At 42.5% G+C, this 27,065-nt stretch overlaps 1 protein-coding gene across 1 annotated transcript in view; it reads left to right on the top strand.

The window, feature by feature from the left end:
- tiam2a (TIAM Rac1 associated GEF 2a) overlaps positions 1–25,381 on the top strand; it is a 45,789-nt gene extending 20,408 nt beyond the window's left edge. The window contains 13 exon segments of the mRNA XM_029460153.1: positions 2,524–2,618; positions 13,280–13,513; positions 14,925–14,993; positions 15,800–15,925; positions 16,448–16,556; positions 18,479–18,658; positions 18,925–19,043; positions 19,728–19,836; positions 21,030–21,088; positions 21,206–21,308; positions 21,632–21,725; positions 22,769–22,923; positions 23,278–25,381. Coding sequence (XP_029316013.1) covers positions 2,524–2,618; positions 13,280–13,513; positions 14,925–14,993; positions 15,800–15,925; positions 16,448–16,556; positions 18,479–18,658; positions 18,925–19,043; positions 19,728–19,836; positions 21,030–21,088; positions 21,206–21,308; positions 21,632–21,725; positions 22,769–22,923; positions 23,278–23,969 — 2,144 coding nt within the window. The 3' untranslated portion in view covers positions 23,970–25,381.
- The last annotated feature ends 1,684 nt before the right edge of the window (positions 25,382–27,065 follow it).

The raw sequence follows: 27,065 nt of genomic DNA, 5'->3' as shown, positions 1-27,065 counted from the left end.
GTGTAGTCATTAGTGGGGGTGTATGTGTACTGACAGGCTATAGATTTTCACTTAATGGAAACACTTAACAGCACAATTGAAAGTGAAGTTGATAGTGATACCCTTTAGTTTTAGTTTGTTAGACAGATGGTGAGATAGAGACACAAAGAAAGAAATTGTAGCTGCTGAGAAATGCTTGTCACACCCTTTGAGACAACGCGCTCTGGGTTCTGTGTACGTACAGTATGAAGGCACCAGTTTCACAGCATTCTCTGCGAGCGAGCTGTGTATTCTTCTTGTAAACGCCCTGGATCTGCCACTGCTCAAAGTTAAAGCCTGGGTTACCCCTCCACTTTTCTGCTTTGTTGCGTTTTCAGTTTTTGCATCTTTTTGTTGTGTGATCAGTTTTCACATAAGTTATATCCAGGAAGGTTTGTCCTTGTGATGTGCTCTTTGTAAGTGCTAGTTATCTAAGCTTTGAAGTCCCTTGAGGGTCAGTTTCTCACAATAGCAGTGTTTACTGAGAAAGTAGGCAGTTTTGTCACCTAAACCACAAAACAACTTCTGCTCTTATATCTCAGTTTTAATATCTATTTCCTCAAAAAAGACTCCCTTCACTGTCAAAAGTCAAAAGACTCAAAGCAGTAGAAAAAGCTTCAGATGAAGTTTCACAGCTCTGCGTTTCCTGGGGGAGAGGAAATCCCAGAAGGGGCTTTTGACCGCACAGGGCTCATTATCGCTGTGAATGTATAGTATCCCGTCAACTTGGTTTAATCTCACTGCGGGGGCGAGGTGTCAGAACTGAACGGTAGGGTCCTCCGCGTTGCCGGACAAACACAGCTGATACCCAGCGGGTAGATATACAATTTGTTTGTTCAAGCCTCACTCTAAAAGGTAAAGGAAATCAGAAGAAAATAATCTGTGGTAACATCAAGTTTAAGATATACAGTTCTTCTGTTGGTTCTGTACGGATTAGATCAAAATATAACCTCAGTTTTAAACTACAGTTATGGAAATTTGTCTTGGTGTTGTTAGGCGAGAGCCAAAACAGGACATTTCATCACCTTAGCCAACAAGCTTATGTTTTCGCTTCGCTTTGGTTTGTTTGTCTGTTCTGCATTAGGGAAAAACTGCGGGCCAAACTTTCATGAAAATTTGTTCAGTGGATTAGACTCTTGGGGCAGATACACGCATTCATTTTCACGTATACGTCCTTAGCAAAGGTCTCAGCTCTCCAAGTGCACTCGCAGTTAAATTGGTCAGGAATGTTAAGCTAATGATAATGTACAAGCGCTAACATGAGCAGACAGGGACGAGTTTAATTTTTTAAAACAATTCAGATTTCTTTAAAGTAATTTTTTGGTGTTTATGGGAGAGTCACAGAGAAGCTGTAAATTAGGTAAAAGTGAATGTTATCACTTGCTGACTTTTATCTAAGGATGTTAGGGGTTCACGATGCTCTTTACCACACTGGTTTACCTTTTAACAAAATATACCAAAACCATACTACTGACATTCTCAGTAAAAATGTGCCGATCTTTCGATGAGTTTTTATGGATTTATTTCATTGTTTTGCTTTTTTATTTTCAAGTCACAACAAAGAGTCAGTTTCATAGAAAGTATGAAGCGTCTTAATGATCTTAATTCATTAGCGTTTCCTCCACTACAGCCGTAATTGAACACAGAGGGATTAATGACTTGAAGGCCTCATTACAGAGAGTGGTGTGATCAAAGGGCCTGCAGTTTTCTTCTCTGTCTCTAGAGGGCGTATGATCCCAGGCAGGCTGATAACGGCGGCAGGGAGGTAAAAGAGAAATTATAACTTGTCTGACACAAATGATTTCCTGATAGCAGTCTTTGAAGGAAGCTGTCCGTTATCTGGATTCATTCAGCCTCATGCAAACGCACAAGACAAGAGAACACATTGAGTTTACTAAATATCTTTTGTATCTCTGACCCATCAGTCAGACATTTTTGGTTGACGATGATTGGCATCTCAAAAAGGAGAAGTTCAGCTCCACAGAAGTTTTCTTTTGTTTCCTTCTGTCACATTGGCCCGCCTCCCGGGCTACAATCAGGAAGAAAGTCTTTTCATGTGCCAACTGCTAGAGAGTTTGTCCTCGGGTCCTTGAATTTAAATAAAAGTAGGCAAAATATGGAAAATGTTTTCAAAATCCTTAGTTAATCTGATGTCATCCTATCAGAACAGTTTATATGCAAAAATACATTTAATTGATCTTTTAAACCGTTGTAGGCTTCTTTTTCTATAGTCAAACCAGGGACGAGATAACAGAGTCTTTAATTAGGATCAGCAAGTTTTTCTTTTTTGGGATGACAAGACACATATTTAAATTCTGTGAGACTGGCAGGCGCCAATGATGGATTAGGACTAACTAGCTGGCATTGTTTGTGTATCGTGGTCAGTAGAAGGATATGCTTCAGCCAAAAACAGATGCAGTGATGCACTATCACACACACAAACATGGAAAGCGATGCAAAACCTAATGTTAAAAATGTCCTCTCTCTCTCTGTCTCTCTCTCCAGATGTGTGCACTGCAGCTGATTGTGCGGAGTCGCTGTGTGTAGGACTGGAGAACGGTCACTCCCACTGCGCACACAGGCCTGTTCAGCACAGCAAGGTAGGAGGGGCTCGAGTGTGTATTATGAAGTATTTCTATTGTCTCGTAGACATAGAAAGAAAGTATTTCTATTGTCTCAAGTGTGTTTGTGCCCACTCACAGTGGCAGCTGTGCGCTTGTCAAAAACCAGACTGGCACCGATTTAAAGCATTACCATAATTAGGATACTCCATCATAGCCACCGGTATCAACACAGCTTATTATTGTCACGCAGACAGGATGCAGAGAGAAGGGGCTAGCACACACCCTGCAACCCCTTCATCCCACACACACACACACACACACACACACACACACACACACACACACACACACACACACACACACACACACACACACACACACACACACACACACACACACATGCATTTGATGGCATTCCAAATCTAATACGCATCTGTCACCTTCAGCCAAACATACATGGCTATCATATTAAGATTTAATTTAATGAATATATTTAGGAAAGGCTCTTCTTGCTTGTATATTCATAGTGCTCGTCCCTGCCTTTGGTCCTAAACACAATATAGGTACCCTCTCATATCACTTTCAGAGAATAATATCTCCTCTATACATATGCCAAACTGTTGTCCCTAATGATTTATGGCAGCTTGCATAACTATTTCTGTCCTGTCTTTTGTTGAATATCCGGTCAGGTTTTTTGATATGTAAACCAACTTTATTAAGTCATTAAACTGAGCATGAGCCGGTCCCGTCGGGATTTACGCCTCAGTGCCGGGGTAATGTAACACGAGACGAGTGTGTATGCCGTTGTTTATCGGGAGCGTTAATGAGTGTATGTGGTCATCGCAAAGTGCCGTGCGTTAATGATGTAGACTTGGCCGTCTGGAAGCCTGAGCTGAGAGCGGATGTGTTTTCGTTCATGCATATTCACCTTCTCTTGCATCATTCAAATGAAATAGGGAGTCGTGTTGTGCTTATTTCATCAATGATTCATTGTAAATCCAAGCCAAATATCCAGAAACCGTCTCTAATTGGCGTGGCTTTATTCTAATTGCCTGTGTCAGAAGATGCCGTGCAGTATTTGACCCGAGGTCAGCCAGGAGGTGGATTAGAGAAGACAACTTGCCCTCTTCTCTCTCTATTCTGCGTCAGGTCGTCTCTTATTGTTTGCCCGGCGACAAGAGTCAGTCCCACTGCGCTGGGATCTGCACTGCACCACTGCTGCTGCTCAGCTCCCTGCTGAGGAATGAATGGAAGATAAGTGTGTGTATGTGTGTGAGTGAGGTTTATGAATGTGTGCGCTCATGTCACTGCATATGTGCATATTTGAGGCACAAAAGGAGAAAAGCTTTCTGCCTCTATCAAGGAGAGTCAGCCACTGTGAAGGCGATATAAAAAAAATTAAAAACCCAGGGTGAGATATTTGTGCTGGTAAATCACATTTTTGCTGTCAGGAAGAGCGGAATGTAATCACCGCAGGGCCATCAGTTTGTTCTCTGGGGCGGGGAGAAAGAAATCGAGTCACAAGGTAGAAAATCAGCCATGTATCAGCATATAGGCGCACACATGCGTGCACACAGCGTTCTGAAAGTCAATAGAGATGGATGGAACGGAAAGTCTAATTTCAAGCCTCCTGTCACACCCTGTAATCGGCCGCCTCACCAGACTGACTACCTTTTGATTAATTGGTTTGTGGAATTCCAATTTGGGCTTATTATACAAGAGAGATCTGTGTGCGTGTGTTATTGTGTGTGTGTGTGTTTGTGTGTGTGTGTGTTTGTGTGTGTTTTTGAGGTGAATATCTTACTAATCAGAGTTATCAATGTTGTTTACCATCGAGATACCGAATGTGACTCCTGTGAGTAACTTGATAATACATTTGGCTATAGAGCACCATAGCAATTGGTTTAACATAGTGTTGTGGCACCATTATGAGCTTAACCAATCGATTGCGGATGTCAACTGAATTGGTCCTGGAAAACTCCCACGAGGCCCCTCAAATTGAATTGATTTGACATGCATTGGTGTAGTAAAGTAATGCAGTTATAAGGATGCGTAATAGGCAAAGTCATAATAGCTGCTATTAATTGTTTTTATGCCTCACATAATCTCCACTAGTTTAGCAACTGAAAGGCTTGAAGAGAGGCTAGATGGGGATTTGTTTGCTGGAATGTCGCCAACATAGCCACACACATACATGTGAACACACACACACACACATACATGTGAAGACACACACACACACATCTATAGCACACCAGGCGATCCCAGTAGACAGATGGAAGGACGTGGGAAGTAATCTGGCATGGTCAGGTTCCTCACACACATGTATCCATGCACACACAGAGGGACACACCAGAATATCTCGAAGACTCATGTCATTGAAGCGATTAGTCAATTGATCGATAGAACATTTTATTTGATTATTGATTATCGTTAAAGTCATTTGCAAAACAAAAATGCCTAAATTTAACTGGTTCCAGCTTCTCAAATGGGAATATTAGACTATTTTTTCTATAGTAGTAAACTTAATACCTTTGGGTTTTGGACAGTATGAATATTTATTGAAAAGGGGATTGTGATTTAAAAAATGAATAAAAATACTACTTAAAATAACTGAAAATGAAAACAATCCTTAGTTGCAGCCCTACTCTGGTGCATTGAGTTAAACATGTTTCATGTAAAGATGAAATTATTAGTCAAATAACTGATTAGGTGATAGATGGAGACTTTGATTGATGGTGTTTTTGTAATATTGTGTAACCTAACACAATAATTTGGTTGTTTATTGTATAAAATCACTACTACTGCCCTGTTGCTTTAATTTATAATTCCATTATGTAATAAAATATGATATTATTTTAGTCTATGAAAAGCAGTCTATATGTTTCTACACATTGTAAAGTAGCCAGCTTTGTCTTGTATTAAACCAAAGGTTAGACAGCGGACAGACATATTAAGCCTCTTTGCTTTTGTCCAGACTAGATATTTCAGTAAGAGCATTTCAATGGACTTATGAAGAGAGCTATGACTGGAGCGGTCCTCTGTCTGTCTGTCAGTAAGAGAGATTTGGCTTGATTCACGGAGTGATGTTATTATGCGTCTTCTCAGTTAACTGCAACATTTGTGCAGTTTCAGCCTCAATCGTCCTTTTCCAAGTGTCTCAGTGGGCGAGTGGAGTCTGAGAGGGTTTTTTAATTTTCTGGAAAATTTGTGACATGAAGTTGAATTATTCAATTTCTATTCATCTCTCTTATCATAGCTCCTAGACTTCAAAAGGATACGCTAGATGCCTACGGATATTAGGTTGTATCATCATCTTCAAACATTATCGCATCTTCCTTGGAGCTAAAACCATCCCCTTTCCCAAACTTAACAGAATCTACTTTACGCAACTGGTGTGTGTGTCTGTCTGTGGGATGGGAGTGGAGAGGGGACAATTCAGGGAGGTGTGTGTGTGTGCGTGTGTGTGTTATGATTAAGCCCATCGGTTGCCATCTGCCCATGAGCAGGCTAATAATCTGGGTTTATAGCTGTCAGCACAGTTAATGCTTGCCTGCTCCCGCCAGTCCACTCCACTGTAAACAAGTTGGAAAGACAGAGCTGGAGATAAAAACTTAAAAAAGAAGGAGCGACGGAGGGACCCATAGGGACCCGGATCCAACATGACCCAGATATGGCTGGAATGACCGCACCGGGGGTGCCTGGCACAGCCGTGGCAGTAGCCATACCAAATGTAGCCCCAACGGTGAACGATGAAGATCCTGAGCCGTGCCTCTACCTCACCACCTTAATCGGGCTCTTTATGCGGGACCAGTCACCTGTCCAGGTACTGTGCTCCCTCCTGACCATGTGCTGGTTCTGGCCGTCCTGGCTGCGAGGCAGAGGAGCGGGACCTGTTTCTGGGCTCCATGCTGCTCAGTTTGGGACGTTTCCTCAAAGACAAGCTGACCTGCCTGGCTCGGGACATGGCTGCCTGCCTGTCCTGCAAGAGGGACAAACGACCGGTAACTATGGGCTGATGTGCTCCTCACTTGTGGGAAGCTTTTCACTGAGGCAGCTGATACTATGAGTTCACACTTAATCTGCAAACGTTCACACAACTCCCACAACCTTCTGTGTGCATTTGTTAAAAATAGATGCGTATCTGGAGTCATTTTACAGTCTGACAATTCGTTTGCCCTTTATTTGCATTTTATTAGCATTTAAACCTTAATTTTTAAAGCGCTCATGGATTAAATCATGCATGTGCAGTTTATATCAATTATTTTCTACATTTTTAGCCATGCTAGTGGCGTGGCTCTAGGGACTGCGGTGTCGGTCGGTTGGTTCACCACTTAGGTCTAGACTACAATATCTCTTGAAACTTGGTACAGATACACATTGTGCCCAGAGGATGAATCCTAAACAATCCCTCTGATGGTCCCCTGAATTTCCCTCGACTCCAATACTTTGTTTTATGCAAAGCTAATGATATTCCCATCAGCCTTAGCTGTACTCTGTTTAGGGCCAAAAAGCAAATGTTAGCATGCGAACAAATCAAACTATGACCGCTAAACATCAGCATGTTAGCGTTGTCATTGTGAGCATGCTGACTCAGCATTTAGTGAGTGTCATGTACAGAGCTGCTTGCAAAGCTGCAGACTTGTTTTCTACCTGTTGTCCCAGAAAGCCCTCTCTACTCAGCCCTATCCTGGTGATCTTTAATTCTACTGTTCACTTGTAAGATTTACAATGTTGGCAGATGGAGTAAGTAAAAAGGTCACAGTGTTACTTTTTGCTCTGTCTCTCCTGCCTTTACTTATATCCATGATGTTATCTTAACAGTGGTAGAATTAATTGTATTTGTCTGACTTTATGGGCATGTATTCACTCTCAAACGGTCACCTTGTGTGTCTACTGGGTCTATTATCTGTTAGTATCATGTCATCTTTGGCAGGTGTATGGTGTGGCTAGTTCAGGGTGCTCTGGTTGCTTCTGATTCACCCAGATTGATCTTTTTCCACGTCACAAAGGGGTATGGGGGCAGCACAGAGACTGCCATTAGGTACTCCGCAGACTTGTTTGTCATCAAGCCATGTTTAATGTCGGCAACAAGCATTTCCACTTAACCTTTCATTTAGTTTCAGGCATTTTGTTGGAGTAAGGATAGTGTATAGTGCTAGCATTGCTTTGCCTTTGTACTGGCAGTCATGCAGCGCAGTGGATGTGAATAGCCTAGGGGACTCAGTAGAATGGGTGCTTTAATCGGAAGCTGGCTTCATTATTAAAACACACTCTTCTCCTAAAGTCCTTCGAGACTTGGTGGAATAATATTTGTTTAGAATGAATAATAAAAGGCGTAAATGGGCTTCAGCGCGACGGGACCAGCCCTCCCTCTCATCCTCCGCTCCCTTCTCCTCCACTCAGTTTGATTTATGAGCACGCGTCTTTTTTTATTGAGCTTTGTAAAGAAGATGGCATCATGGCACTATAGCCCACTAACATGGCAAATGAATCACTGGCCTGCCTACCGGCCAACGGGTGCTCCCTCCCTTGCTCTCACTCTCGTAGTGTCATGACAAGGCTGTTTCCCAGGGACACACCTGTATTTCATCCCTTCTTCTTTACCCCTCCACACACACAATTGTTTATTTATTTCAACCAACACGAGGCCTCTCGGCTGATGAAGCGCAAGGCTTCTCCTTTGATTTGAGCGGCGTTTCAACTGCAAAGCCCACTGAGCTCAGTACATAATGGCTCCATTGGAGCGTTAAAGGGAGATGGAGACAGTGTTTAGTGTTTATCTTGCAACCACCCAGTCTGACAGAGCTGAGCTGTGTTTTTTTATGCAAGTGTTTACACCCAACACAAAAATAATTATTGGAATATGACACAAATGAGGCTGAAGAATATTTAGTGTTTGCATGTGCCAAAACAGGAGGGCTAAAATCCTGCATAGTAAGTGCATGTGATTGCAGTCAACAGTGAGGATCATGAGCATGGAGGCCTCAGTATGCTTCAAACTATGTGCTTGTTGGGTGCTCCATTGCCCATTTGTACGATTCATCGTGTCGAGACTACAGAGACGATTAAGACACAGAAGACACTTTTATTGTTTGAAAGTAAAACAAATCTGTGAAAGTACGTTCCCTTAGTCTTGAAAGAAGGGTATAATAAAGCCAGTTTGGAAAACGAGTTAAGTTTTCAGGGACAGCCTTCATCTTCCATGCGAAATTACCTTGTGTAATGTGCGATACATGTCACGTTTTATTCTAGTGCGAGGCCATAGTTAACATTCCTGCCCTGTTACCCCCCACCGGCTCAGAGCCTCCCGTTTTTGAGTCAGCCATTCCTCTGTGTGTGGAGGTAACAAGCCAGAACAGTCTGCATTGTACTGATGCTATTGAGAGACTGGACACAGATACAGCCCCCGGCCTCTCCATTCAGCTCTCTGGAAGTTACACTGAGGTCACATGGAGCCGAAAAGGAGAGGAAGAACCAGAGGAAGAGGATTGGGGATGTCTGGAGGAAAGTGGACAGAGAGAAGTTGGATTGATGGAATGTGAATGTAGAGATGTAGGAAGACCAGCACTGATGGAAAGAGACGGACAGTAAAGGAGAGGACAGGGGAATCTATTTGCACATGCCAAGTGGCCAGATTGTCCGCGAGTGATTGATATGCAAAACAAGCCGGCAGTGAGCATTTTTTCTCTGCTTACGCTCACAGAACGGCAGGACGCAGGATCTATGGCTCGATTCCAAATCAAAGCCAACTCCGCCTCAGATGCATAGGTGTACTCAATACTGAGGCCTAACAGAGAGACAGGCAGCAGGGGACACTAATTAGATTGCAGGAAAGGAGGAGGAGGAAAAGTTGAGAAAGGAATTGGACAGAGGTGGACAGAGATTGAGATCTCCAACACGATAGTTCAGTTCTGCCCCGGATATTTTCTACGGTTCGGTCAAGTTGTATAACCACGCACCATCTCTGGATCCGCCATGCCAGCATCCAGGGGATGCAGGCTGCATAGGAAGGGCTGCTCGCTGGCCCGAAGGACCCAGCGGCAGGCCACAGCAGCATGGAGGCTGCTCTACAGACTGCTCTTCATGGTGAGCAGAGAATTGGGTGTGGATATTTAACAATGGTTATGCTGTAATATTTGATGCAGTTTTTGAAGGGGCCTCATTGAAATAGAGTATAGAAAATCATCGGCACTCAACTGTGTTTTAAGTAGCACTGCTTCTGAAAGTGAGTGGGATTGATATTGATGTGGATACATGATAGGTTTAGCTTGTCATGGACATTTCTTTGGCCAGTCTAGAATGCGAGTAGATTCACAGAAATAAGAAATTCTACTTGTCGGCAAAGGTCCAGCGTGATGAACCCTTTTGACATCAAGGGGATCTAGCAAGTGGACATTATGTACCTGTGTATGGCAGTTGACTGAAAATACAAAGGAAATGCTGCTGTATGCCGTCAGAAGGAAACTGAGTAGACGGAGACAAAATGACTCAACCGCCTCTCACTTCATTATATTTATTTTATAGCTGCAAAGGTTGACTAAGACCTTTCTTTTAAATTGACTTGCACGACAAGAAGGGTAGAAACATGATCTAGTGCTGTCAGCTGTCAGAGAAAAACTTGAATTGGAATTCACAGCAGCGCTGTCGGATCCACTCGTCTTTCCTGGCGCTCCCGGGCTATTCTCCCGCCTCCACTGGCTCCTGTCCGTGGCTCTTAATTGGTTATTTGGGCTAGCTGTCAGGCTGTGTTGGTGGGATTGTTGTTAGGCAATCGTAATTCCTGAGTCATGACAGCGTGTAGCCCTCCCCCCCTCTCACTACTCTCCCCTTTTCTCTCTCTCTCTCTGCCCACCTCTTCTCGTCACGCTCCAATGCAGGTATCTGCAATTTAGTGTTGATGGAAATCTTACTTGGATAGGAAGCAGTCTGAGAGGTAAAAGTGTGTTTCCATGTGCACACTCTTCCCGAGCGTCCAATTAAGTACATGTATTTTTTTCTCTCCCTCAGCTCAGGGACTCCTACATCATCTCATTCGTGTGTGCGCGAGACGAACATGAGCCCACATCCTTCCAACGTGTGGGTGTGATGAGAATTTACTCAGCACTTGAGTGTGGCGTGTGCTACTGGACAGGCCTCCCCTTTCCTCTGGGCGCCTGTTTCCGAAATATACTGCAGATACGACTGCTATCTGGGTCTAGCAGTGGGCTGTTTGATGAATATGTTGCTCTGATATCCTTAACCTCTGCGTTTCCTTGCGGCAGTCTCCCCCTATCCCCCTGAGATTTTCCAGAGTGTGTATCAGTGAGTGAAGGCTGACTGGCGCTGTGTCTGAAGTGTATTTTGTGACCTGTAATGGAATAGTTTTGTCAGCAGCTGAAGTTACATGGCAGACTTTCTTTTCCTAATTCCTAATGAATTCCTTCTGAATGTGATGTGCTACATGAGTGTTGGTGTGCATACAAATGTTTGCAAAAATATTGAAGCAGATGATTTGCTAAATGTATGTACTCCAAGTGAAAGCAGCACTTTTATAGATAGATAAACCTTCAACTCTATTAAAAGCGTATTAATGCCTTTTTGGCCATGCTAGGCGGGATGCAAACGGAAATATAACAACTATTGTATATTGCCATGACATTCATGTCCCCCTCAGGATTAATCAATTCCAATTCTTTGGAAAAACCTAATAACGTTGCCATCAGCCTCGGCTGTACTTTGTGTTGAGTGCTAGCTGGCAAATTTTAGCATGCTAACAACACGCTAAATTAAAAATGGTGAACAAGGTAAATATTATCCCTGCTAAACATCGCCATGTTAGCACTGTCACTGTGAGCATGTTAGCATGCTAACGTTATCATTTAGCTCAAAGCACCGCTGTGCCTCACACAGCTGCTAGCGTGGCTCAGGACTTGTTTTGACCGTTAATGGAGCATGAGGTTTATTGTCAGTGTGTGTTAACATGCACAGGTATCCGTTTGCAGTGTATGCGCTCCAATCAGAAAATCCCTCCACCAGCGCAGAGGGAGACATTAAGTCCCTTCATAATTATCATCCCACATTGAAAGAGCTCCAGAGTGGAGCACTGCTGTGGGCGATGGATCACATGAAAGAGGCTTAGCCCAGACGAACATGGAAGACACGAGGAGGCATTTCCACTCTTCTTTCTTTCCTCTGTCTTTCAGTCTGTCGCTCTCACAAAGTCTATATTTCAGCATTGGAGGGCCGTCTCTAGAGTGACCATGCTATAATGAGATAGCTGATGAATCGCAGGCTTATTAATGGAAGCCTTGATTGTCTGTGGGCTCCCTGGGGGGGGGGGGTATTATGGGTGGTAGCTCACACCAGTTTCAAAGCTAATTGACTCGGACAAGCTTTCCCACACTGCGTGGAAAGTTGCATGTGTACATATTGATGCCTGCTGTGTCAGAATAAAAGGGTGTATCGATCCATGTGTGTTGCTGTATAGTCTGTAGAAGTGAATTGCACATAAATGCTTGCTCATGTGATACCCCACACAGAGTGCTGAGTTGCTGATTTTCCTTCCATTGCTGTGTTGCTGTGCAGCCGATAGGAACCTGCTATTACTAGCACTTATCAGCCTGAGCTGATTTTAGCGACTCGCCACAGACTGTAATTCTACAGCATGTTTTTCACTTGCAATAAGCAAGGCTGGTCATTGAGGCTATTTTTAGCATAGAAAACACATCATAATTGATGGCTTGCACACTACACTCTGGCAAAGCTTAATGCAGTTGATAAAATAGTGCTCGAGTAGCTGGTCAGGTCACAAATTTAGATGGATTTTGCTTGTGAAGAAACCTTAACAGTAGTGCTTGAAAACCATATACCATACAGTGGTAACCATAGAGAGACTGCTTTTTGTTATGTCACAGGGAATAGAACAGAGACTGATAATGGAACCTTTTCTGCCACAGTTACTCTACAACCCAACACAGGCAAGATTTTGCAGCACGGTGCCTACGGCTGATGTTAATTTCTCTACCCTAGGCAATGCAGTTCAATATAAAGCTATGTGGATAAGCAGTTTCTGTTGAAACCCTCTGTAAATGGTATGACGCTGAGTTTTTCATCAGAGAAGTACAAAGCCGGCTGGAGGAATCTATACTTTTTTTTGTGAATAAGAATACTTTTAATCAGCTACATTTAGAAGATTAGATGATTTCAACCCCCCTCCCCCACTCCATCTAATACAAAACTATTACAAACTAATACATGACCACTTGGGATCTCCTGGCATGTGAAATGTCCTGGAATTGATGTGACACAAAGCTGCATAACTGTCCATTATGGGTTTAGAAGAATAATGTGATGTAATGCTATCTGCTGGGATATCCAGTCAGTTTTCAGATGCACCGTAAAGTCTTTGATGCAAAGCCAATTAGCATGGAGTGCATAACTAAATCTCCATAACGCTCTTAGTATCCCCAGGACAATCACTGGCCATGTTCAGAGTGGAATTATATACATCATGATATCTTTACAGCTATGGAGTTGAAATCATTAGTGGGGAATAGTTAAATGAGAGCGGTAAAAGACATTTTAATATATTCTTGATGTTTCTCTATGCAGTGTCTTATTACAAGTGTGATGATCCTTATTTTATCCAGCTGGCTGTTATAATCCCAGAGCTGCCTAACCTAAATACCTCCCCCTCTCTCTGTCGCCCCCTACAGAGCGTGGACACAGTGTGTACTCTCTACCAGTCCTTCCAGGAGGGGGCGGCCTCAGTATCTGGGGGTTTGATGGACGACACCAAAGGGCCTCAAGTGAGGCAGGGAGGGGAGTTGGGCTCGGGTCATACGCAAGAGGCCACCCTGCTCAGACCTTGCCCCAAGCTTATGAGTGCCACTGAGAGGTTACGCAAGGTCATCCAGGAGCTGGTGGACACAGAGAAGTCCTATGTCAAGGTGAGAGCGCAAAGCTTTGACAACTTATTATAATACATTCTAATATGACAGCAAACATGAATATTTGATTAAACTATTTGAAATCTGTTCCACCGTGCCATTTTGTTTTTTACTCCTCCTTTACTCCTTATTCTTTTATACCAAGACAAAAAAAAGCACCATAGTATCTTTTGAAACTAACTCTTGTTGGCCTACTCGTGTTTTTTATTGGACACATTATGTAAAATACTAGTTATTATTACTGGCCGCTGCCGAGTCTTTAAAGGAAGAGTCAAGCATTTTGTGAGGTAATGCTCTTTTTCTTTTTTTGTTAGGAAAGGTATGAATCTTATCCAACTTTCAAGTCTGTACGATAACACCGTGTATCTTTTAGTTGTGGTGTTATGGGGGGGGGGAGAGTCAAGAAATTATCTGGCATGTAACCTCCTGTAGAAAACACATTGTTGTTTTTACACTTTGGTTGTTGTGCAAATGGAACAAAGAGAAATAGCCTGTCAGTTAATGACATGCTACATGAATTTTCTTAAATTTGGACAGAGCTAAGCCAGCTGTTTCCCCCGGTATCCAGTCTGACTGCTGGTTGTATTTACATAATAAAAATATGAGGGTGATATAAATCTTCTCATCTTAGTGTCAGCAAGAAAACAAATATGCTTATTTCCCAAAGGAAGAAACGGCAGAACTTTTCCTTTCTAATAAAATATGTTTTGCTTCATGTGACATGGAACATAAAATCACAATAGTATAAATGAAAGAGAGGCTGTTTCCTGTATAACAGTCGGAGCTCCTCCATCCTCTCCTCCTCCTGTCTAGTCTTATTTATCTTCTTCCCGCTCAATCTTTTTGCTGCCCTCATCTTTTCCAATACGACCTTTCCCTCCCTGACACACATTAAACAGCCACATTCATGATGTTCTTGACTCTCCAACAGTCAAGAACTGGCATTTTTTCACTTTTCTCCTTCTTCTCCTAATTAAGTCTGTTTCCCCGTGCACCCCTCCCTTTCAACTCGCCGTTGATTTGTAATTGAGTGAGGAGATTGTCTACCCAGAGTGCCTTGATGCAGGCCTGCTCGCCCGTATCCATGCACCACTCACGACTGAGGCAGTTTGGGGAGGGTAGGAGGAGGAGGAGGAGGAGGAAGCTCATAAATCACCCTAATGAGAATATCTCCACTGATACCAAGACAAGCTACAGCCACATTAAAGTAGTGGGGGGAGATAGAGGGAGAAGATGGAGGAATGAGGTGAGGGAAGTGGGAGGGAAACAATTGGAGGTTATAAAGAGAGAAATAAATAGTGTTTTGATGATGAAAGGGATTTTAAAGGACAGGAAGGTTAAGGGATGGTGTAACCATCGCTGTTTGATTCCTTGCCTCTGACCTTCCTCTGTATTTGTTGTGTGTGCACAGGACCTGGCCTGTTTGTTCGAGATCTACCTGAAACCCCTGCAGAATGAAACCTTCCTCACACTGGACGAGGTAGGTGGCGAGTGTGTGTTTGAACATGAGAGGTGTAGCGACCAGAGGAGTGTCCTGGGAGGTGTTGAGGCGATATAGGACGTGGAATTCATTGAGTGTTTATTACCCAGAGGTGACGTCGATTAACTCTGCTGGGCCATATCTCTCATTACTACTGTGACTGGGTGGAGGACAAATTAGCATTCCCCTACGCTGACCTTCTAGCGTCCCACTGGGACACACCAATAAAGGCTAGTTTAAGATTAAACCCACCCTAAGCATTCACATCAGATTCGCACACCACAGTATAGCTGTCCGCCAATTTCACTTCTTTCATATAAGAAAGTGGGTTTTTTCTCTATTTAGAAACACCTTAAATTAAGCTGGTTTTGTGTGTTCCTGTGACTACAAATAGGAGTAGCTGCAGCATGCTAATGACCTTAGTGTTCAGCACAGTGCTATGCGTAACCTCAAACACAGGACGACTCTCCCAAGGAACACTAATCGATAGGCCACTGAGCACTGGGGCAAATTAAAAGGTCGTTATGGGACAGTGGGACGTGTCCAGACATAAAATGAATGCTAGTCCCTGAAACGGCTTTTGAAGAAGGGAAGTGTTGACACTGGGTATGTGCGTGTCAGAGAGGGTGTGTTAGACAGTAGAAGTTTGTTTGTATGTGTGCTGGATTCCTAGCAAGACCATGGCTTTCATGGATTTCCTCTCATCCATCCTTATCCATCACCTTCTGACAATTCCATACTACATCTTCTTTCCTCCCCTCTTTCTGTCCATTATCCTACAATACCCTCGTCCTCCTCCTTTTTAGATGGAGAGTCTGTTTGGCAGCCTGCCTGAGATGTTGGACTTCCAGAGGGTGTTCCTGCAGACCCTGGAAGAGAGGATCGCCTCCTCGCCTGACTTCAGCACTCTGGAGACTCCCTCACAGTTCAAGGTGATACACACACACACACACTCACACACAGTAACATATCACCTTATTGACAAAATGTCCAAAAGCTTCAGCGTGAATTGCATGAGTGCGAGTGTACAGAACAACATTATTGTTGAAACGGGCGATATTAGCCACACTTCCAAAGAAAGGTATGATCTTTGAGATCTTGAGGTTTATAAATAATTGAGGTTGTGTGACAGGTGCATCGCTGGCTGATTTATAGGCTTGACATGACAAGGTTTGGGGTCTATTGATCGAGGCGGTGGTTCACTGTTGGATTGTGAGCTGCTGAAAGCTAGTGTACTCAAGAGGTTAGGCGGGAGGGAGAGGACAGAGGTGGCATTTGGTGAGTCTCCCGAGAGAGGGAGCACAGAGTGGTTCGGTCGTGACTTCACATGTTCACGCTCTTTCATCCCCTCTCTCTGTACTCGTGTGGCTTTGTGTAGCATCACTCTCTCACCATCTGTGTGTGACACTCAGTCCCAGTCTTTGTTTTTTCTCTCACACCCTCTCGGTTTACAGAAGCTGCTGTTTTCTCTTGGGGGTTCGTTCCTCTACTACGCCGACCACTTCAAGCTCTACAGCGGCTTTTGTGCCAACCACATCAAGGTCCAGAAGGTCATGGAGAGAGGTACAACACACACCTGGACATATGAGGGCCCGAATACACTCCTACGACACAAAGTGAAATTGACCAATAATAAATACATCTGCAGACATGCTGTCCCACACCCCAGCCAAATTCAGCTTCCTTGCACCTATGTTGCATCAGAGACACCTCACGGCACTCACTGTTGAAGGTTTAGCCTTCTCTCTTGGGAAACAAATGATGCCTCTGAAGTTTACTGCTGTTCCATCTCCATCCTCGTGCACAGACACGCACACAAAATATTAGAGCTGGAAGGAACTAAATCCACCTTTCATTTTGTGATCTATGGTTTCTAAACATTCAAAGCTATTAACTGTTTTACGAGCAGATGAAGTTTTAACAAATACGCATTTATTATTACCCAGACTTTAGATAACCTTGTTCACAAACAGCAGGGCCGTTACAACCTCAGAGCCGTAATCATTCTTAGCGTCTCCCTCAGCATGTGACAGAGTAGACATTTTAAACTTGATTCATGCCTGCTACAACGCTGGCCTTTCTGACACTATGTGGGAACGCTGCCCAGTGCCGAGAGAAATGTAAGAAGATTGGCTTCTTTGCCGACATGGGGGGATGGGGTGGGCAATTTACCCCCTGTGCTGCTTAAGTCTGCCCCATTACTAGAATTGTGTGGGATATTCCTCGAAGTAAGCAGCAGGATGGATATTTAATAGGATTAGAAGAACACTCAGAAAACTCCCCGGTGGGTCAGAGTTACCTGGAGGAGAATAAAGTGTGGTAAATATGGAGATTAAAGCAACACTGGTGCATGAAAGAGTTTTCTTCAGTCTTGAATATTTTGAAAGTTCATGAAAATGATATTTAATCATGTATTATGCCATCATCAGGCTATATGAAGATTATTCAAGGAAAATCCTTAATTGCACTGTTACAAAAACGTTTTATATTTATTTTTGGATTGTTTTTTTTTTACTCAGGATTTAAATGAAAATACTTTGCTTTTCAAAAAGCACCTGAGATAGTGATAGTATAGTATATAGCATAGTGAATATTCTTAAGTCTATGGGCAATGCCAACTTGGCGCAAAGTGCTTTAACTAAAGCTTTAAATGGCAGCGTGTACTGTGTTAGAGTTGGTGCACCCAAGCTAATATTAGAACAACATGTAGCATAATAAGTGAACAGTACAGATAAGAATAACCGAGTATAACATTGTTGCACGCTGCATACACAGAGTACTGTATGTAGTGTGGTCACAACCAGCTGATCCAAGGCCACAGAGAACAAGTCTGTGAGTCTTTGTCAACCCTTAAAGTAATTATATGCCTGTCTCTGCCATCTTCATCACCCCCCTCCCTTTCCCATCATGCCAAGGGCACTGGGTTGCCATAGTTTCTCTGTTTATTTGTCGACTTGTTAATTGCCTGCCAATTACTCTGGGAGGTGTGGATGCGGATGCCTGTATGTGGCTGGGAGTGCTATAATTAATACTTTAATGGCCCCCCTCAGTAAGCGTTGTGGAAGCATACTGCTCAGGGAAAATGTCATCACCTTTACAGAAGGCTCATTGTGTTTTATACCTGCCATTTCACACTGCTTTTGGCTTCACTGTAAACTAAGGAGTCCCAACTTGATCATTTTCACCATGTTGTAAATCAGACCGCTTTCATATTCGAGTAACTCGTCATGCTTTTCTTTTCTTTTACTTCAATTTATAATGATTCTCAGAGGTGCTGTGCTTAGTATAATTGATGCATTAGCAGATGTTTACACTTAAATACTGCAGCGGTCATGCTGGGCTGGAGAAGCCTACACTACCCCCTGCTGGAGACAGCTTATTGCACTGTGAATCTGCACTTGCCTGCATAGCAGTGTCAGAGTTTGGCTTACAATACAGCCAGAAAGTTAACGGCGATCAACATTAATTCATAATGTGTGTTTCAGCTAAGACGGATCAGGCCTTCAAAGAATTCCTGGATGCGAGGAACCCCACCAAGCAGCACTCATCCACTCTGGAGTCCTACCTGATTAAACCGGTGCAGAGGGTGCTCAAGTATCCCCTGCTGCTCAGGGAGCTGGTCTCCCTCACTGACGCTGACAGCGAGGAGCACTACCACCTCACCGGTAGGGAGAACACCATGCATATACATTTACAGGCACACAAGCACACTCACACACATGGGGAGGATGTGCTATAACTACGTGCCATGTTCACACTTGTCATTTCAGTGTTTTCAGAGTATTAAGTGACACATCTCGGCACATAAGAGAAGGCATTTGTCCCATACACAATGCACTCACAATGAGCAAATAAAACCTGCTACTATAATGCAAAGCATCCACATGTAGTCAAGAATTGATCTGTGTTAACACTGTTCTTGTCCCTGCAGAGGCTCTGAAAGCCATGGAGAAGGTGGCCAGCCACATCAATGAGATGCAGAAGATCTACGAGGATTACGGCTCTGTGTTTGATCAGCTAGTTGCGGAGCAGACTGGCCACGATAAAGAGGTAGATACACATTTCAGAATCAGATGTATAATCATCAAGAATAATAAATATATTTAAAGTTGCCCTAGCGACCATAGCCATATTTTTCTTGCAAACCAATCAGTGCAGACTGGGCTTTTTCGGGATGGGGGGCTTAAAGAGACTATTTCAGAAGAGTATTTCAAAAAGATAGAATGGGAAAAACAATGTGTTTTTTTAACATTAAAGTATGTTATATGTTCTAGTAGAAACCCAAAAACATAAGCATGAACCTGAAAATGAGCAAACTATGTGGCCTTTAAACTACTTCAACCCAGTTAACTATGAGAACATCCGAATGGGCTGTTTAGCTTCTTATGTTGTTTACGCCATCTTCTCTGCGTTGCCTCTAGGGATTGAATACATTTACAAATTGATGGAATATTTAGTTGGTAACCACTGCAGTATAAATATTAAAAGTGAATGCTAAATAATGTTGTCTAGGGTACTGAATGTTTTCAACGTATTTAAACAGCTCTAAGACAAAAACGATATAAAAGGTTTGCTTTAAAATCAGCTTTCACCCCGTGTACAATCAGTAGTTTGTTGTGAGCTCCAGTCATAGACATGGATACTTGGTATGTATCACAGAGCAGTATGCTGTCTGGCTTGTTATTCTTCTGTCTCCTCTGGTTTTTTAAGCAGTCTCTTGTGTGTCTCTCTCAGGTCACGGAGATTTCTATGGGAGAGTTTCTCATGCATTCCTCAGTGGTCTGGCTCAACCCGCATACATCGTTGGGTCGCATGAGAAAAGATCCCGAAATGACCGTGTTTGGTGAGTCTGCACACCATTATTGCTGTTGCATTCTGGGAAAATTAGTCTCCTCCTTTCCCTACCCTCAACCTCCCCTTGCTAGACCCCAAAGGTTTCTGGCAATCAATATCTTGACTGGTATTTCTATCAAATTTCACTTAACATTGTGTCTCAAAGGCTCTTGGCAGAAATGTAGAAGACCATTTTGTTTGTTACTTGTGGATGTTTAAAGTTAAAGTGTTAAACTTTAACACTCTTATCATTCCGCTCCCTTTTTTAGAGGGGTAGGGCGGGGGACTGGGTAGATTAAAAAGTCAACACTATATGCCACATAGAAGTGTTGTACATCATCTGAAAGCTGGGAACGTGAAGATTAACTTGAGCTGCAGTCATAAATCTGTAATAAAAATTAATTAAATTGTGAGTGTATAAGGGCTTAGAATGTTATAATGGACGTGTATGATGATCATTTCCCATTCTCTATAAGTTCTTGCAGCAATTTGAGTTGATATCATTTCTACACGCTCATTTTTACCACTAGAGAATTGAAAAATCACCATATTAAGGCACCAAGACACTATAGAAAAAGTTATGCTGTGATTTGATATCCAAAATCTTTGAAGAGTTTTAGAATCTTTCAGCAATAGGATGGCAAGCATTTCTGTTCTTGAAACTGCATAGTATTAGCATAAACTGTGCATGTCTGTTAAAGCAGATACTCATGGGTATCCATAGAAACCATTTTTATTGAAGAAAATTAAATATTTGAGAGTTAAGCGAAAGGTCGAGGGACCCAGTTTTTCCCTTGCCAATATTTGAGCGTTATTTAGCCTCCTTCCTGACGAGCTATGCATGACATGTATTTTTTTTATGTTTTTCTAGATTCCTATGATAGGGTTAGCAGTTAACTGTAGATTTAAAAATGAGTCCTCTGCAGCCTCTGGAAGACTGTAATGCTGGTGGGCTAACAGAAAGTTAAGAGCTAAATCAGTACAAACCGAGTGTATTGAGCTTTCTGTTGAGCCACACAATTTGCAATAGCACTCAAACAGATTTCAGGGAATCTGAATATCCGGCGCTGTAGCGCTGATACTTGCTTTAAGGCTTCAAGCTGGCATCTAAAATATTTCTGTGGGTTGCACTCCTTCAGTCGCTTTCCCCAAGAGGCATTCGCAGTGAAAACTAAAAGACACTGATGTGTTCTCTCTCCCCAGTGTTCAAGAAAGCGGTGATATTGGTCTACAGAGAAAACAACAAGCTGAAGAAGAAGATGGTAAGCATTGTGTCTGTTGCACTCATTTACTCTCACATGCAACAAATGAGGTCTTTGGTGTGAAACTTAGCAATTGTTCTCTTCTCCCCTCTGTGGCATTCTCTATGTGATGACCAGACCAGCTCTCGTTCCGCACTGTCTCACGGAGATTCTGACCCCTTCAAGTTCCGTTGGCTCATCCCGCTGTCTGCGCTGCAGGTCAGATTGGGAAATACTGCAGGTAAGAGGCTGGCACACTGCCACATTATCCCCACTAAGTCACTCACAAAAGAACATGCACTAAATCTTTCTCCCCCTTCATATTTCCCCACACAAACCCCAAAGCTTATTTTTCTTGCGCGCACACACACACACACACACACACACACACACACACACACACACACACACACACACACACACACACACACACACACACACACACCTCTTCTGGCATTTCTACTCAGCTCCCTCCCTCCCTGCCTGCTTATCTCCTTCTGAAACCATAAACCTGATTTGGACTGTGTGATTAAAAGCCTGTCCTTTATTTTCTCGCTCTCTCAGGAACAGGCACAGAAACCAGCTGCATCTGGGAGCTGATTCACTCCAGGTCTGAAGTCGAAGGGAGACCGGAAACCATCTTCCAGCTGTGCAGCAGGTCAGAGATTTATAATTGTAATTTATTACAACACTGGTCTTATTTTTGACTATTTCATTTCTATTGGTTATGCTAACATTGTATTCTCCAAAGTAATTGCTGATAAGGGAGCACAGTGACATCCTCAAAATGAAGTCCAACAGGGCAAGAAATGAGAGCAGTCAGGTGGTCAGACAGGTTGTAAATAAGCCAACAGTTTAGCCTAACATAGTGTCCGTACTCATTTATCATTGCACAGGAAAACTGAGTACACACAACTATGGCAAGTAAAGTACGTCAAAGTTGAACCAGAAAGTTGGTCTGTAAGCAATCACCTGTGATAGACGTTTACAACGGACAGTTTGGGTAATCAATTTGACCGTTCTGCTTCTCTCTGAAATAAATAAAGCCTTTTTTTGCTGCTACCATTCTCACAGTCTGTTAAATATGAGGCTATTACCAGCAGCCGGTTAGCTTAGCTGAGCATAAAGCCTGCAAACGGGGGAAGCAGCTTACCCAGCTCTGTCTACAGTTCAAAACTATGCCTACCAGCGCATGTTAAAGCTCACCTAATTAACATTCTAAAACTTGTTTTTACACTTTTTGTAAACATTAAACAAATTAGATGTTTAACTGAGTGAGCATTTGAGGTCTTTATGCACAGCGAAGCAAATTGGCTGCTGGTGGTAGCTTCATATTCAGTGGACAAATATGAGATTGGTATCTTCATCTAACGCTCATATTTCCCAAAATGTCAAACTATACCTGTAATGGTTTATATCGTGGACCCCAAACAATACACGTTAGGGTATCGGTTTGACATTTCTTCCTCATGTTTTCTGTTGTTCCAATATGGGGATGGTAGTGAGAATGAAACCTGTGACCCACTTGATAATTCTCATTACACAGTGAAATTGGGATCACTCCTAATGAATTACATCACCCATATCACTGGGGACACAATGGCACTCTCTCACCAATCCCCTTAATCTATATTTAGCACCTGAAATCAAGTTTTACCCTGTGCTCATGTTACGATGGTACCTCTGCTGTGTCCTCCTCAGTGTGCCAGAGAACAAGGTCAACATCATCAAGGTGATCCGCTCCATCCTCAGGGAGAACGTGAGGAGGAACATGAGGAGCGAGGGCACGTTGGAGAAGAGCTGTAAGGAGCGCCTGGTCCCCCTGCGCAGCACCCTGCCCTCCTCCGCCAGGATAGGTGAGCGTTCAGAAGCATTCTCATGGAAAATATTTCTAATATTTTCTAAGCAGGAGATATTTCTTTCAATTAAAGATCTATAAAACAAAACTTGACATTCATTTCAAGTACCAGGCAGTGCCTCCTGGGAAGTTTTCCTATAAAAACAAATCCACACAGGGAAGAGAAGTGATTCTTGCTGACTGGTATTGAGCCTTTAAAAATCATTAACTGTGTAATGCTGAGTATGCATGTACTTTAGAGATGATCATATCTCACTTTCTAGGTCATAAAATGCTTTAGGGGCTGAGGTAGCAAGTGTTTTGCTCAGATAAGAGTGGCATTTCTAACTTCCATCTCCACATTTGTTACCAGGTTCCACCAGGGCCTCCTGGTTGTGTAAACAGCCACTTGGAGATCTCTCCGCCCAGGCTGGGAATCCCAAGCTGGGGCCGGACTCAGATGAAGGGAGCCTGAGCAGTGGTACCTACAGTTTGTGTGGGGGGGCTCCTCCACCTTGCACCTCCTCTGAGTTGCATAACATCCCTGTCCAGCCAAACTGGTCTCAGACACCTGGATCCAACTCACAACCCCGCTCCACCTCTGCTGTGAAAGAGTCTGATATTTTGAGTGACGAGGATGATGACGGCTTTATTGAGGGGGGAACCAGGAGGGGCAGTGGAGACAGCAGTTCTCCAACTAGCGCCATTGAGGCTCAATTCCTCCAACTTAAACTCTCAGAGGACGCTGCACAGGCTCCCTGTGTTCAACCTGAGGGAGACACTCCAGAGACCCAACCCAAACTGATGCGAGAACACTTCAATGCTGTTAAGAGGAAAACCAGCAGTTTCAGGAGGAGCCAGGGTGCACTGTTGAACATGAAAGCACACAGCAAGTCACTGGACAGCCAGGCAGATGCAACTTCGTTGTCCGGGGTCGTGGACCTCAACGCGTTGCTCGAGAGAGAGTTCAGCGTCCAAAGTCTGACTTCTGTAGTGAATGAAGACTGTTTCTATGAGCCAGCTGAGAGCTGTGCCACCAACTCTGGAAATTCCACCTCCTCATAGGGGCCTGATTGGACAGAGCATAACTATACTGTACCTGGGCAGCAAGGCAATGGTCATAAAAAGGTGAGAGACTGACCAAAGCCCTGGCGTCATACAAGGGGAATCCCCTGTGGCTCACTTCAGGCTCTACCAGTGTGGCTGTGAAGCTGTGCCTCAACTCAGAAGTCGGTTTAGTAAACCACATGCCTGCCTGCTAAAAGTTAGTTGTAAATTATATTTTTCTGATGGAAGATGGGGCTGACAGACTCAGTTTCTCCCCCGAGAGAGGTGAAGCGAGGTGATTTCTGTCCCAATGATAATAACTGAAATGAATCTGCCAAGCACTGAAGCGTTTCCGCCATTTCCTCAGCTCTGTGGCCTTGGCCTCCTCCCAACAAACCGCCTGAGTGACGTGTTCAATCCTAGTTTGCCGCTTGTGCTGGTTGGCAGATCTCAGTTTTTGACCTTTTCTATGAAGAACGGGGAGAATGTCCTCGGTCCGTCAGTCCCAAAAGTTAGAAGAGGAAGAAAGTCCACAGGGAATATAGAGCCACGGAATACCCAGATGAATTACATTTATCAGGGTTGGTAAAGTATTCATTTGTATTTGGTGTCACAGAACCAAACACTGTAGGTCACCGCTTATTACAAATTGCATTTTTGTTAAAAACGAAAGGAGGCACAGACTATCGCAGCAAATTCAGATCCACACAAAGAGCAGTGGCGGTCATTTCAGACTTTGGCCTAAACAAACAGGAAGGACACCAACTTTTGCAACTAAGCCTTTTTTTGCTGTATTTTGTGCACTAAAGTACAATGTTTGCCTATATTTTTTAAATATGTGTACAGTTTTTAATGTTATTAACTTTTATTTATTAATAGGTTTGATTATGTGTATCTTAGCAAACTAACTTTTTGGGTGAAGGCTTGAACCGTTGGCTAAAGATTTGGTTCATAAATAAATATAAAAGATGCAATACTGCTTGACATTTTTTCCACTTAAAGTAGCCTACTGGATTTTGGTTGTCTTTCTCCTAAGATTGTAATTTCCAGTGTTTGCATTGGAATGCACAAGCTTTTGAGGTCTGGCTGCTTAAATGAATGATTTAAACTGCAATACTGTTTCTTTTTATGTTTGTGTCCTGTATATACTCTTTTCTATTTTAAAAACACTTATGTATTCTCTTATACATACTTGACACTGTGCAGTTAAGACACAAGGTAGGAATTAGCAATAATTGCAGCTGATATTTTTGTAAAAACCCTCTGTTTGCCATAGCATAAAGTACATGTTGAGGTACTATAAAAATGGGCAAACTACATTCTTTACCTTCTCAGCTCAACTTTACCATGCCTTTAATGCTAGCATACCAATGAATGTGAATGCCCCATTCTTATGGAATTGTTTTATAAATAAAAGTTGTATCTGTGAATGATGCCTGGAGAACAATGCTTTCAACTTGCCCTTCAAAGTCTGTCAGTTCAGTTTTTATGCTTCTTTATGCTCTACTGATATATATATAAAGCAGTGCTGGGACGTAAGTGTCTTATCTCAGGCTGGGTCCCTGGGCTTGACTTGCCACCAGTCCCCGATTAGCTGTCATAAGAAATGCAGGTATTGGAAGAAAAGGTATATCCTCAATAGACTGCATAATTATCTGACAGAAGTGGGGCACGGTTATATGAAGAAACAGCTTTACGGCAGTGCTTTGATTTTATGCACGTACATTTTGAAATTAACAAAGGTACGTGTTGGGACAGTTTTAGCATCTCAACAAGGAAAAGTAGGTTTTTCTAATAGAGAACTGAGAAACACTGAACCTATCAAATATTAGTCTCATTTATTTTCCCATTTATCTGCATGGCTGGATATTTTCAGCTTTATTTGAAGGACATCTGCTGACATGTTTGCACTAAATCACATTACATTAGGCACTACACAAATAGGAGGTGAATGGAATTTAATTATGGTGCTTAAAGCGAGTCCATAAGTGACAATTGTTTGATAATGATTTGACATTTTTATGGCATTATCGTATGACATTTAAAAAAATTAATGTTTTGTGCAATTTCTATGTCCTACTATACAAATACTTTATGCCATATTATACTGTGATATTTTTTATGACATGCATATGATTTATGACTTGTAATGGCATATTACACTGACTTAATTACTTTTGACATACTATGACATTTTTATGACTTTTAAAAGGCATATTATACAATTACTTTTTTATTACTGTTTTATGGCATACTGTACTTTGACTATAGAACTTTTAGGACATTATTCTATGACATTTCTTGTGCATATTTTATGGCATACAACACTGATTTGTTTTTATGACATACTATATAATGATGTATGACTTTTGTAATGGCATGTCACTTAATGAAATTTGACATACTATTACTTTTTTATAACATTCTTATGATATTACACTATGACAGTTACATTTTTATGGCAAACTACAATATGCCTTTTTATGATTTTTATTTTTATGACATACTATATTATACTTTTTCAATGGCATTATACTATGACTTATTTATTACATGTTTTGACATACTATACCATGATTGTTTTATGACATACGTTCTATGTCTGTCATGATGGTGGCTGGGCAGCAACTGATCTATCAACTTGGATAAAAGGATACAATAGTTCAGCTCAGGTCTGCTGTGATTTATCAGGTTACTGAGCAATGACAGGCAGCCGTGGCATTCTAATGGGAGCCTACTTCTTGATACTAAAAGGTGTTTCATTATGGTGGTGGGGCCAGAATAATGAGAAATGTAAAATGTTCTCCAATCACCTCTAACCTACAAGTCTTTAGCATTACAGGTGTCAGGCCACACAGTCTGCTACAACACATGTCATCACATGGATGTAAAGACAACAGCACATTGCACACCATATATACAAGTATTTGTATTTATACTTCCATTGTTTATTCTTATTATCCTTGTGTGGTGTGCACTCTTACCCGTCCAATCCTGTGTTTCACTCTAATTGATGTTGCGGCTTTGACTCCTGAATTTCCTTACAGGGATTAATAAAAGGTTAATTTTATCTAATTTAACAGGGATGCCAATTTATCCTTCATCATATTTCAG

Source organism: Cottoperca gobio, chromosome 22 (genome assembly GCF_900634415.1).
Source record: "Cottoperca gobio chromosome 22, fCotGob3.1, whole genome shotgun sequence".
Taxonomy (NCBI): Eukaryota; Metazoa; Chordata; class Actinopteri; order Perciformes; family Bovichtidae; genus Cottoperca; species Cottoperca gobio.
The sequence above is the reverse complement of the archived record's forward strand: the minus strand, read 5'-3'. Positions and strand labels throughout refer to the sequence as shown.